General features: G+C 43.5%; 1 protein-coding gene across 3 annotated transcripts in view; it reads left to right on the top strand.

The window, feature by feature from the left end:
- tpst1 (tyrosylprotein sulfotransferase 1) overlaps positions 1-13,611 on the top strand; it is a 61,403-nt gene extending 47,792 nt beyond the window's left edge. For 2 of the 3 annotated variants that reach the window (XM_019367695.2, XM_005474422.4), the window contains exons 4-6: positions 10,772-10,822; positions 11,338-11,406; positions 13,092-13,611. In XM_019367695.2, the coding sequence (XP_019223240.1) occupies positions 10,772-10,822; positions 11,338-11,373 (87 nt within the window). In that variant the 3' untranslated portion in view covers positions 11,374-11,406; positions 13,092-13,611. The remainder of the gene's footprint in view (positions 1-10,771; positions 10,823-11,337; positions 11,407-13,091) is intronic. The other variant, XM_005474424.4, reaches the window with a different exon arrangement.
- Positions 13,612-13,896: the final 285 nt, after the last annotated feature.

The raw sequence follows: 13,896 nt of genomic DNA, 5'->3' as shown, positions 1-13,896 counted from the left end.
GTCATAGTCGTGTCTAGGTCTGGGCCATATCATACCGTTCATGGTAATACCGGTATAATGGTAGGCAATGTTAAGAAAATGAAATATGGCGATAGAATATGGGTAAAACGCGCATGCGCAGTGCCTTTGTTTTCATACGCACATGGTGGAAAAAGCATGGCGGCGACGGAGAATGAGAAGGGCGAAAGTGGATCGTTGAATGAAACAGATGAACCAGAACTGGTTTGTAAAAATGCTGCAACTTCAGTGGTGTGGAACTGGTTTGGCTTTCGTCCGTCAGATACACAACAAAGCACATTTTTGGGGAGAGGATGCAAGCGGGCCGTCGTTATTACCGAACGAATTTTGTGGTACACGGCGCTCAAAAATCTGTCAACGATGTTTTAGTGCGACTTTGCTAAGCTACGAAGCCGCACCGCTTGATGGATTGTCGGAGCATTACGGCTATCGTAGGCAGGAGCCTCGCGGAGTGATACGTACTGTGCTTCAACATAATATTACCGTATTGTGTGTGTATAACCTCTTTTTAAGTTTTGTGGATATTATACATGGTTATGCTGAGGATATGTCGGCCAGTTTCCACTGGAAATGCCTTTTGGTTAAACTGTCAGTGAGGAATTTGCACTGTTACATTTTTATATAACTTTAATGCACATAAAAAACAGCTGCTTGTTTAAGTGAAAACGAAATGATGGAGTTTTTGCACTAATAAAGTTTTGGAGTTGTAAAGTATTTTGTCTTGTGTCAGTTATATCGTCAGTTATATTGTTATCGCAAATTTTCAAATATATATTGTAATAAATATTTTTGGCCATATTGCCCTGTCCTAGTCGTGTCCTTGCCAGACGTGTAACCCTCAGTAGTTATTTTTGGAGCAGGATATGTTTTATTGAACCTCTTTTCTCAGGCGGTGCTATCAGCTGACATGCTCTGCAGCCCCACTCTTTGAGTTTTAAACTGAATGTCTGGCAAGAGGAATTAATTTTTATTTCAAGGTCTCCCTGTTACTTGGATACCTGTTTTCTCAGTGTGTCAAATTTTCTTTTTTCTAATACGAGATGCTAGCATCAAGTCGTCATGGAACTAATTTGAATTATTGTAAGTCATTAGGACCACTGGGAAGACTTGGGCTCAGTGCCTGTGGCATCCCTTACTCAGAGTTGAGGGAGGCTGTAGTTTCCATTAGTGTCAAATTCCATTCTGTGATTATATGATGGTCCAAGCTGTCTGCTGCTGGTAGACTGATGTTCGTAGGGTATTGTAATCACTGGTAAGAAGACAAGGTAGAGAAGCCGTGCTCCTTAAACTCTTGTTCACAGTTGGATTAGTAGTTTAGTGCTGGAACACGATGAATGCCTCGCATGGACGATTAGTGTGTTTTTCCAAGCTTGACCTCTCATCCTATTAGACTGCTGTCCAAACATTTTTGTCTGACTTGTTGCTTCCAAGCTGAAAGCACAGAGCGTTTTCGTCACTGGGTGTTTTTTGTCTGTCCATCTGTGGAAGCTGTCGGCGTCCGTGCACCATACTTGTTCATCTCTTCAAACAAGCATCAAGGTATTTCCCAAAGTCTTACACCTGGCATTAGGGCTGGGCTATATCATACCGTTCACGGTAATACCGGTGTAATTTTGGGCAACGATAGGAAAATGAAATATCGCGATAGAATGTGGATAAAACGCGCATGCGCAGTGCCTATGTTTACATACGCACATGGCGGCGACGCAGAATGAGAAGAGCGAAAGTGGATCGTTGAATGAAACAGATGAACCAGAACTGGTTTGTAAAAATGCTGCAACCTCAGTGGTGTGGAACTGGTTTGGCTTTCGTCCGTCAGATACACAACAAAGCACTATTTTTGGTAGCGCATGCTAGCGGGCGTCGTTATTACCGTGTTGTTTGGAAAATACGGCGCACTTAAAATCAATCCTTTGATTTTTCTGAAAATCGACAGTGTCCCTTATAATCCCGTGTGCCTTATGTATGAATTCTGGTTGTGTTTACTGACCTTGAAACGATTTTATGTACATGGCGCTCGAAAATCTGTCAAATGTTTTAGTACGACTTTGCTAAGCTACGAAGCCGCACCGCTTGATGGATTGTTGGAGCATTACGGCTACCGTAGGCAGGAGCCTCGCGGAGTGATACGTACTGTGCTTCAACATAATATTACCGTATTGTGTGTCTATAACCTCTTTGTAAGTTTTGTGGATATTATACATGGTTATGCTGAGGATATGTCGGCCAGTTTCCACTGGAAATGCCTTTTGGTTAAACTGTCAGTGAGGAATTTGCGCTGTTACATTTTTATATAACTTTAATGCACATAAAAATCAGCTGCTTGTTTAAGTGAAAATACATTGATGGGGTTTTTGCACTAATAAAGTTGTGGAGTTGTAAATTATTTTGTCTAGTGTCAATTATATTGTCAGTTATATTGTTATCGCAAATTTTCAAATGTATATCGTGATAAATAGTTTTGGTCATATCGCCCTGCTCTATCTGGCATTTAAAATATAGAGTTTACCATAAAGTTAAGCTGTTGTGCATCTCATGAATTATAAACATTATACATGTGGTATACAAGTGTGTGTGTGTGTGTGTGTGTGTGTGTGTGTGTGTGTGTGTGCTGACTTGGGAAGCCTCTTAAGTAGTAAGCTTTAAGTGTCATAAATTGGGAGATCATCTCTCAAGATAACCTGTGGCTAAGATCGAGCCTAGCATCAGTACCATTTCCAAAGTGTTTCTCTGGTCACATCAAAGCACCAGAGAGTGAGACTCTGACCTCTCAGTGAAACCTGAGCAGGTAGGCTGAAAACTGAGATGCACTCAGAGCGGTGGTTTTGAAAAAGTTGCGATCCATGAAACAGTGCGTGTCGGGTTTGTGTTTAATGTTTGGATTGCTTTTCCATTTGTTAGAACAGGACTTGAAGGCAAAGAATGAATTCATCTTGATGCTATTTTTACTCGTCAGGAGTGTAATGACCTGAATGGAAACATTTTGGAGTATAAGATGTGAGAGGAGAGAGGGCTTTGGCGTGTTTCTTGGGAATAATCTGCCTGACCACAGAGAGATGGAAACTTCAGAGAAAGAATTGCAAAGCCTGCTTTGTAAAGTTTAAAGTGGAAATATTCTATCCAGTCACCAATTTGGTGCACAGAGTATATAACAGGATCGTCATATTCAGCATATCAATGAATATTAACTGCAGCACACATCACGGATGTGGCTCGTCGATGCTGATGTTTCCATATTTGCATGCTGTCAGTTGCAGTGTTTTTTTGTGATGCTCCACTGTGTTCGTGAACAGTGTCTCATTGTAGATGAGTACAAAGCACAACATTTTCTGCTGTGTTGCACTGCACTCCTGTGTGTTACCAGTTTGCTGTCAAGGCCAGTACGTCGGTGTGTGCTGGTATCAGCTCTCCATGCCGTTTCCTCCATGTTGTTACTATGCCGTGCATGGTGGTCCTGTTTGCATAATTTGGATGCAGTAAATAATCATGTCAGTGTGGCGGTTCCTCTGAAATAGTTAACAATAGACTTGGGTGCCTCGTTGTCAGATATATGTTGTGTAAATCTACACATGATCCCTCTGGATCGGCCCAGCTGCAGAGGTTATGTTGTTTATTTGTCCTCTGTGTTCCCTCCCTCTTGGCCCACAGTTCTTGTATACAAAGGAGGACCAGCTTTAGATAAACGAACAGACTGTCACAGTGCTCTGCAGTCTGTTTGCCTTCACATTTTACAATACATCAGAGGTAGGCAACTCCAGGCCTTGAGGGCCGGTGTCCTGCAGGTTTTAGATCTCACCCTGGGTCAGCACACCTGAATCAAATGATTAGTTCATTACCAGGCCTCTGGAGAACTTCAAGACATGTTGAGGAGGTCATTTAGCAATTTGAATCGGCTGTGTTGGATTAAGGACACATCTAAAACCTGCAGGACACCGGCCCTCGAGGCCTGGAGTTGCCCACCCCTGCATTACATTACAAATATGTGATATTGTAGGGTTTCTTACAAGAATCTTATTTGGGAAGGTTACCCAGGTATGCCAGCTGTTCCCAAAGTATACTTGGTAACATATTTCTGAAAACAATGAAGTTGCTAGCCAGTGGGCCCTCTCCCTCCATCATTTGGCAGAGCATTTTCAAGTTCTGTTCTCATTTTTCCTCTCATGTGCCAGATTGATAGCAATCAGTAGCTTCTGCAGATGGATGTGTCCTGCAGGGAGTCTGATCCCAACCGGACTATTTTGGAGAGCAGCTGGAGACCATAGCCTCCATGCATTACCACGGTAACCCAAACCTGCAGCAGATGAGCGTGCTACAAAGAGTGTGCTGGAACTGCAGAGCTGAACAATGGCTGTTCTTGACGTGACCGTTATCTGTGCATATAGATATAGCCACAGTGATAATGGACTTTGATTTTGCACTCTTTATTTTGAATCCTTGAGTTATCAACAGTACATGCATGCACTCACCCACACATGAGGTCCGGTTTGCTGGAGGTGAAGCCCAGCAGACACCAGCTGCAGCTCATTATCAGCACTCCTCACTGAAAACAGTTGTACTCCTAACTTTACGTCTTACCAGTATCAAGATGAACAAGTTCTTAAAAAAAAAAAAGTTCACCCCTCGTACAGATGTTATGACAGGGGAACCTTTAAAGGCCATAAGCAAGTAATTGTGGAAGCAAGTGATCTGGAAAAACTTTGGAATCTTTGCCAATTTGACTATTATCTGAAAAATCTTTGTTTTATGCCAAGTTCCATCTCAGGATTTTCCTTTCCAGGATTTATCTTGTTGCTTCACCCATTAATGTTGGTGGATGAGAAAAGTGAAAGGTTGTTTTTGCTCCTCTGCATCAGTGCAACCCTGTTTGTTTTTATCCATTCAGTTTTTTGTTCTTCTGGCTTTTATCATTAATGTTATGGAGTCCTTCCTTTTTTAAAATTGATACAAATTCAACTATGGGGACCAAAGTTCACTTTGTCCTGAAGACATCCACCCCCTTAGTCTATTAGTAATCGCCCCCCCCACCCAGATTTTGTGTTGCATTGCATAAGACATCTGGCAACCAGCCCTCAACTAACTTACTGGATGATGAAGCCACATGTGGAAATGCTCTCTTCAATATTCACCCAGCCCCATCCAAATATTTACCCTCAGTTTCTTCTCCTCACCCCCATTTCACCACAGAGCATGCAGCTTGGATCGAACTGCACAGCAGAGAAATGGTTTGGAAGGAGTGGCTGAGCTGAATGTTTGCATTGTGCAGACACGGAGGACGATGCAAAGGATCAAGGAAGCCTGACCTGTTAGGATTAGTCTTATCTCACTTGTGCTTTGTTGCTTTTACTGTGAGTGAAGACCCCTGTGGATTATAGGTATTTCTTGTAAGCAGGAGTGGCCCTATGGTTGATGTTTATCTCCCCCAAACCTTTGTTTTTATTCAACCTTGGAAATATCAGGAACTTCTCGCGCAGCGTTTTATTCATTTTAGTTTCCACCACTTTATAAGTATTGAGAACCAAACTAAAGACTTGAGAATGAATGAAAGAATTATTGAATGGCTCAATGAATAAGTCATCTGTCCATCTTTTCATCCATCTGTTTTCTTCTGCTTATCTGGGCCCAGGTCACAGGGTCAGTAGCCTCAGCAGAGACCAGGCCTCCCTCCCCCCAGCCCCTCCTCCAGCTTATCTAGTCAAAAGATAAAATCTCTGTAGTGCAACCTGGGTCTGCTCTGGCCCATCTCAAATACGGCAATAACGACGGCCGCTTGCATGTTCTACAAAAAAAAAAGTGCTTTGTTGTGTATCTGACGGACAAACACCAAACCAGTTCCACACCACTGAAGTGGCTCCATTTCTACAAACCAGTTCTGGTTCATCCGTTTCACTCAACAATCAGCTTTCACCCTTCTCATTCTCCGTTGCCGCCGTGCATTTTCGGCCGTGTGCGTATGAAAACAAAGGCACTGCGCATGCGCGTTTTACCCATATTCTATCGCGATATTTCATTTTCTTATCGTTGCCTAACATTGTATTGGTGTTACTGTGAACGGTATGATATGGCCCAGCCCTAGTTGGGTCAGCATTGAAAACGGCACGTAACAGCTGATGATGCAGACTACTACTGTTCACATCTCTGATATTGTTGGTGGTTTAGCTTCGTCCCTGCTGGACAGATAGTATAAAGCCATAATGTAAAGCTGCTTTGCAGAGAATAGTGTCAGAACCGTCCACTTCAGCCACTCTGTGCTTCCTGAGCTGGCTAAGAAAGAAGCTGAACCCCAGCGTCCTCCTGGGTCATGCTTTAAAATCTGACCCGTTGACTTGGACCTCAGCTTTGTCTGTGCTTCAGGCTATTTAAGCTCGCTGTAAATGAGGCTCATCAGGCCTGGCTCTTGAAGCCACAATCAATAGCTTTTAAGTGGCTTTGCAGTTGCTCTGATCCCTGGTGAGAAATGGATATTGGGATCAATATATTCTCAGTTTTGCCACTGTAAAAATAATGAGATGATTTGGTAGAGAGACGAGATAATAACGCTGTTCCTCGTCTGCTGTGTTGGGCTTTTCTTCTGTGGCTGGACCTTGTCCTTCATAATGATGGGCAGACTAATCAAATTGATTCTGGGCAATGGTCAGTGCTCTCTGGCTCTCAGGCCTCAGCAGAAAGTCATATCCATGAAACTGGGCTAGACTTGGATAGAAGAGAGACGAGTCAGGATTGGGACCTATTTAGGACTTCAATGAAGAATTTATCGATCGCTGCTTCTTACTCTTTAAGCTCAGCTCAAGACTCGAGCTTCTATATTTTCCCATCGTATTAGTGGAGGAACATGTTATGTTTTGCTATGCTTGCTTGTTGTTTACAACAAAAGGAAAGCTGTAATTTAGCTGCACAGCCGTAATCAAAGCAGCAAAGCTCTGTGTTAGATGACGGCAAATAGCTTGATGCATGCAGTCACAATTGAGTCGTCCTCCTTTACAGTAAGGTTCTTTATTATTCATCAGCCCTGCTTCAGCTTGCTTGGCATCACATTAGCATAGGTGTGCTTGTCCTAACAGGTATCAGGGTTGTTGTAGCCTCCTCCACCTGAATCCATGAGAGAGCCAGCTAACACTGTAGTGCCGTTATTTTGTGGAAGCGTCCCCCCCGTCCCTTTTTTTTTCGTGCTTAGTTGTAGTTTGCTTCTGATAAGAATGCCACCTTTTCACCAGCTCAACATTTGTTTGTCACATTTGATTACAGCGTTAAATGTGCCACACTGATAATTTCCACTATCCTGGAATTTGTGAAAGTTAAGTAAACTGCTTTCCGATATAAACTTTTGTTGAGGGTCCACTGTCCACCCAATGAAAACATTTGCCATTATCTGTTCTCTCTCTCTCTCTCTCTCTCTCTCTCTCTCTCTCTCTCTCTCTCTCTCTCTCTCTCTCTCTCTCTCTCTCTCTCTCTCTCTCTCTCTCTCTCTCTCTCTCTCTCTGGTCTGTTTGATGAAACTTGAATGGGAGATAATTGGTTTCTGAAGCACGTACACGTCACACACAAACTTTAGTTCAGAGTCTGCAGAACAGCTTCAGTGTGCCGATCAGCTAGAAGCATGTTGTTTAAAGGTAACGATATCCCAGCGAGAGTGGAAGTGTGCAACTGAAGCATTCAGCCCTGCTGCTCCGCAGTGGCAACTTTTCAAAGGCACTTGGCCGTTGCCACGTTTAACCCCCTGAGACAGAAGCTTAGTCACAGGGCGCTGCAGTCAATGCTGAGGCGGAACCGCTGCAGGCTCTAGTTTGGCACTACCACACCGGACCAGCCTGCTGCTTGTACCAGCAGGCGTCTTGGCTGACCCGACAGTGTTAGTCCCTCCCTGACTTGGCTCAGCCCGACTCTGCTGAGGTGAGCTGCCAAGGGTTTCTAGGGTTTTTGTTAAACCGTACACACCTTTTGTTTGGGGTTTATTTGTTCACTGCAGCAACCAGAAATGCTCGATTGTTTTTTTTTTTGTTGTCTTTTTGTTTCATGCAAAACTGACACAATGCAGATCTTTTAAAATTATGCAGAAGTGAGTTACAGTAAATGGATAGAAATACGACTAGTTACAGAGGACCTCTGGACAAACTGTCCACTGACCTGAGGTCTGTTGCAACTGTCCATCAGGCTTACACCGAATAACTGTGTGTGTGCGTGCTGTACATTTCATGGTAATTTTTTTTTAAAGTTAAATGAGTCTACATGGGGTTTTTATATTATGTTTTATGATAAGCATATTGAGTTTATGTGTAATAAATTAACAAAACATCTCAAAGTGCTACAAAAAGTGAGCTGTATAGTTGAGACAATGAGCTAATGTATTGATTAATCAACAGAAAGCTATTTGGCAATAATTATAAATGCACAGCTGGGTGTGGGCTGGCTTTTCTCATGCTGCATCACAAATGTGTAAATGTTCACAAAATAAAGCAGCATTGCTTCTGTGGCTCACAATGACACTATTGTTTAGCACAGACTTGGTAACAGATACCTGTTATCAGGGAAGATTTGAGGGGAAGGCGAAACTCTTTGTGACAGTGATGGATGCTGGAGCGTGGCCTGTATTAGCAGACATTGTTTTATCTGTCTGACTAGAACAGAAGGTAAATCTTTCCCAGTCTGAATATTCCTCCTTCCATGAGCATTTGAACAGATCCTTGTGAGGTAATGGACCTGCAAATCAGAGTCTGCAGCACAAAAACAAGCTGGCTTCTTCCTACATCGATCCCATCGTGCAGGCATGTCGCCTGGTCTTTGTTCCGTCTCCTCACTGAAGGACAGATTGATCTAGACGATATATCTGTACACATCTTAATTATACATCCTTTGGATTTACTGCGTGTGCGTTCTGAGTGTGTCCTGATGTAGAACATGCTCCACTTTCCCTGCACGTGCTCTCAGTCTGCGTCTGAGCAGAAGGCTCGGAGCAGTCTGGCCTGGAGCCTCCGAGCGCCGAGAGAGCTGCAAAATGGCACCCGGGAGGAAATCAGAAACATGCGCTCGCCTCTCTGTCTCTGCCTTTGGAAGTAATGTCGGATTACCCTCCCTCTCTGGCCCTGCCTCAATTTCAGACTAACACGCAAGCAAGCATGAAGGCACGCAGGGGGATTAAGGAGGGAGTTTGTGTTTTGGGGGAAAGTTTGAATCAGTGAATTCCAGAATGTTGGGCACAGCACTTTAAACTCGAGCACAGACTCAATCGAATACTATTCATTGATACCGAATCAGGTTTTTTTATTGGCAATGGGGAAACTCACATTTTCCTACTTAAAGCCTCAGATTTGGCTTTGCTGCCTTTGGATGTTGTGGTGAGGATAGAAGTGCAAAAGCAGTCAAATACTGCAGCAAACCACTGCTGGCTGAGATTACTTACTGTAACTGAAACTACTCCACCAACATCTATACGAACGGATCCATCGACAGCTTTACCTCGAGCTAGGTACCACTTCAAGATGGCATGATAATGAGACAGATGGAGGTGATGCTTGAACACCTGCTGTATGTTATGTAAGAGTGTGTGTGTGTGTGTGTGTGTGTGTGTGTGTTCCTGTCTAGCTATCTTTGTGAGTACCGAAATCTGCATTCTACTATACTTGTGAGAACCAGCAGTCACTTGTGAGGACACACAACCCGGTCCTCACATTTTTGACGGCATTTTTGAGGCTCAAAATGGGGTTTTTAGTGTCAGGGTTACAATTAGGTTTTGGTTAGGTTTAGGGTTAGGCATTCATTTTTAATGGTTAGGGTAAGGGGCTGGGGAAACCATCATCAAGCATTTGGGCGCAGTCTGAGGTGCGTCTATTAGCTCCATCATTATTAGCAAACTTACTCATGGCAAATAAATAAATTAATCGCCCTTGTAAAAACGATCAATGATGGGCTGAGCTTATCGCCGATAGTCGATATATTCGTTCAATCGCCCAACCCTAGTCACCAACAATATGTCCTGCCCTTCAAACAATACTCAACTGGTGTGCCAAAAACACATCCCCCCTCACCACTACACAGCCAGCTGCACTACGTTGATGCAGGGCAGGATGGATCCATGCTCCCACGTTAACACCATGGCACACAGCTTACTTTACTAGAGCTGGAGTCAGAGATGGGCACAGCTCTGCTTAAAGATATTGGGACCGGAAGAGGTCGGACATTGTGAACCGATGAGTCTTATTGTTGTTTGTCATTGGAAATGTAAACCACAGAGGAGGGACAAAATGTTATAGCAATACCAGGATTGTTGTTTGCATACAATCCAAATGCCGTATGTAGCTCTACGCTGAAAGCCGAACTGGATTGAAGCATTTTAGTGAATCGTTTTCTCTCTTTGCTTTCTCCTGTTTCCTCTTGTCAGCTCTAGCATCCTTCCTTTCTTATCTCCAGCTTTGAAGGGGAAGCTTAAAGCACTCGTTTGTGAGAAATGTGATTTGTGTGTTTTTTATGGGACTACTGGAACACCCAGTTTCTATTCTGAGAGTCCCACATGCACAGCAGAGGTATGCCCTACAGGCCACCCCCCTCCCTCCAGTTTGACCTGATGTTTTCATGGCAGCCTCCTGCTGTGGCTGGTTTTCAGAAACTCCTCCAGTCTCCCTCCCCCATCTTTCTGTTGGCTGAGTTTGAACTTAGGCAGGGATAATGCTATTTTACATTTTTAACATGTCACCATGGAAACCCGGATGCTGAACTGTGCAGCGCTGACTGAAGCTCTAAATGTGGCCCTTTGTTTTTCCAGGTCTATAAAGGTGAATTTCAGCTCCCAGATTTCCTAAAAGAACAACCACAGGTACAGTAACCATCCTGCCTGTTGTTGAGCTTTTCCTCATTTTGTTCTCATACGAGTCGAACCATATGCAGCTCAGTGGACAGTCACGTGACAGGTTTCCATTTGCTCACAGTTAGTCATCTCCTCTTGAGTTTCTAGCCATCTAACAGCCTGATTTTCGGTTTCTGCTTCATGAATCCCCTCCTCTTTTTTTTTTTTTTCTCCCCCTTTTTTCCGCCTTGTTTTTCGGTAGTCTTTCTTTACTGTGTCGTCTCTTGGTTTCAGAGCCTCACGTTGGCTGAAGAGCACCTCTGCCCCCTCCTGGCAGTTGCATTCATCTGTTTTCTGTTAAAGAAGCTTTCAGTTGTCTTTTTTTCCCAAACACAATCAGTCTGTCTGTCAAACGCTGCGATTTGGCTTTCTGTCAGCATCTTCTCGGGGGTGTGTGTTTGCAAACCTCTGCATTTCCCCCTCGAGCGCTTTATCACAGAGGAGCTGACGGTGAAACCTAACCCGCTCCCTGTTCATCCGTACAGATCCAGAAGGCTGCAGAGAGACCCAATCCCAGTTAGGAGCAGAGGCAGCGTCGGCACCAAAACACACAGGTACGGAAGCACGTTCATTTCACAGATACACTCCCTGTTTAGCCACGTGTCTAAAAATGAGTCCATCAGGACTGCTGCTGACATCGGTGAAATAAAGCAAGAGCTCCTATATCTATTTAAAATGATTACAGATATTAATACAGAGGCCAATATTTACTGTGACCACGTTATAAGATATACTGCAGAAATCTGCTTTAATTAGTGTTGCAGCAATCCAATAATTATCAATGAGAATATAAACAACTGAAAGTCTTGTTTTTGGTTTGCTTACAGACTCTCACCGCCTCAATGCACTACACAGAATAAAGTTATAGTTTAATTTGACTGATGTTGTCATATTATCTTGTTTTTTTCACTCTGAATAATCATCAAGTGAAAGCCACGACAGTCAAAGCGTGAAGCGTCATTTGTCTTCGATAAACTTCCAAAACACAGATCTTGAAGGAGCGGTTTAAACCTTGTTAGCACACCGACAGGTTGACCTGTTGAGCTCCAGCTGATACAGAACAACAGCCTCACACTGCTCCCTGACATTTCATATTGTTAGAAAAAGCTAAACGATCCTCTGCATTATAATGGAAGCTCTATGGAGTAAGCAGCACACTTCCAGTTCATTACAACCTCCGTTTGTCATTAATGTGAGTTGTGGTTCTGAGAGGAATCTACATTAGAGGTGGAGGCTGCACGCTGCACCTGTTACTGGAAGTAAAAACAAGAAGAAATATTTAAATGTTGGCGTAAGCAGAGTTTGTACAAAGAGCAGACACTCAACTCAGTGTTGCCCTCTGGTGGACACTCTGCATAATAGTGACACGTTCTAAATGACCTTGTTTGTATTTTTGACATGAGTGTATTTTGTCTTTAGTTTGTTGTTAATTATCAGGTAGAAACTGCTGCAGACACTAAGCCAACGGTGAGTGCTGTGTCTGCTCAGCTGAGTCATTGTTGAGTGATTACACTGGAATTGTTCATGGCTCCTGTAAATCAGAGTTGTTCCAAACTGCAGGCGTGAATTGCTTGTGGCATTCCAGCTGAATGTTTGAACCTGTTCCCTGTATGAGCTCATGGAAACCACACAACGCAGTTGGAGATGGGACGTTCCATACTGATGTTTAGGTGCATTGTCAAGTTTACGAAGCACATATGTTTGGAAACAGCGCTACACATCCACATGATGTGGCCGAGGCTAGTTGAGGTTCAGATGCATTTTCCCCTCGTTTCGGCTGCAGGATTACCTGCTGCTTCCAAGTTTGATAAGAGTGTAGAACAAACCTAATGTCATCACAAAGTCCTAGAAAGCTTAAAGCTGGGTACACACTGGAAACCATTTGCTCGTCACTGACCCTCTAATATATTTACTACCAGGTCATAGGTCAGTCAGCAGTATTCTTTACTCTCCTTGATAGTAGCTTCAGTTGTTTGCCTGGCAGTTCAATTCAGTTTTTATATAGCGCCAAATCATAACAGGCGTTGTATGTAAGATAAAATCCCTAGAATGATGGAGAGAAAAAACACCACCAGTCAGACGATACCCTATGACCAGCACTTGGCGACAGTGGGAAGGAAAAACTCCCTTTTAACAGGAAGAAACCTCCGGCAGAACCAGGCTCAGGGATATAGTTCCAGCAAACCTGCTAACGTGAGCTTTGCCCACCAATAACGTGTGTTCTCTTGTTCTGGTACAGGACTCGCTGCAAAGGAACAGCGCATCGCCGATATCGTCTCAGTCATGTCACAGCCCTGTTCAGCTTTGGCACATCTCAAGTGTCACATGACCACAGCTGGGACACGACCCCCCCCCCATATATAAATATATGTATACACACACACACACACACACACACACACACACACACACACACACACACACACAGAGGTGGGCTGCGACCACTCCTTGTCATCAGAAGTCTCGGCCTTCAGTATTGTACTGTACAAAAACATGGATGTCAGCACCACTGAATGTCTGCTGATTGTCATTCTCACGTCACGTCATGCTCATCAGCTTGTAGAAATCATTTCTGGCCTTTTAGAGGAGAACTATTTATGAATGGAAAATTAGCTTTTGGAAGATGCAATACCTATTTTGATGATGATTTCTTTTCTTTTTTTTGTTGTTTTTCATGCCGTTGTATTGTGCAATGTCATGGGTACTGATCAGTTTGATGTATCAACCGTGATAAAAGATGCTTTTTTTAAAAAAACAAACCTCGTCTGTTTCTTTTGTGTGTAATGATCCAAATACAGGAAGATGTGCTTACAAATACTCTGAGATCGTCACAGTTTAATGAAACAACCAAACAAGCTCAGTGCTGCTATGAACATCAGTCTGGTACTTTGATGCTGCTTTCATACTCTGAACACTCGGAGCCTCACCCACCCACACCGGCACGGATGCATCGGGGGAAACGCAGATCGAACAGCCGGCCTTCTGCTCGCTATGCGAGCGGCTCTACTTCAGCTCTAAGCTTCCATCCTCTTCCCTTTTATTTT

Source organism: Oreochromis niloticus, linkage group LG14 (assembly GCF_001858045.2).
Source record: "Oreochromis niloticus isolate F11D_XX linkage group LG14, O_niloticus_UMD_NMBU, whole genome shotgun sequence".
NCBI lineage: Eukaryota > Metazoa > Chordata > Actinopteri > Cichliformes > Cichlidae > Oreochromis > Oreochromis niloticus.
This window is presented reverse-complemented; position numbering and strand designations above follow the sequence as displayed.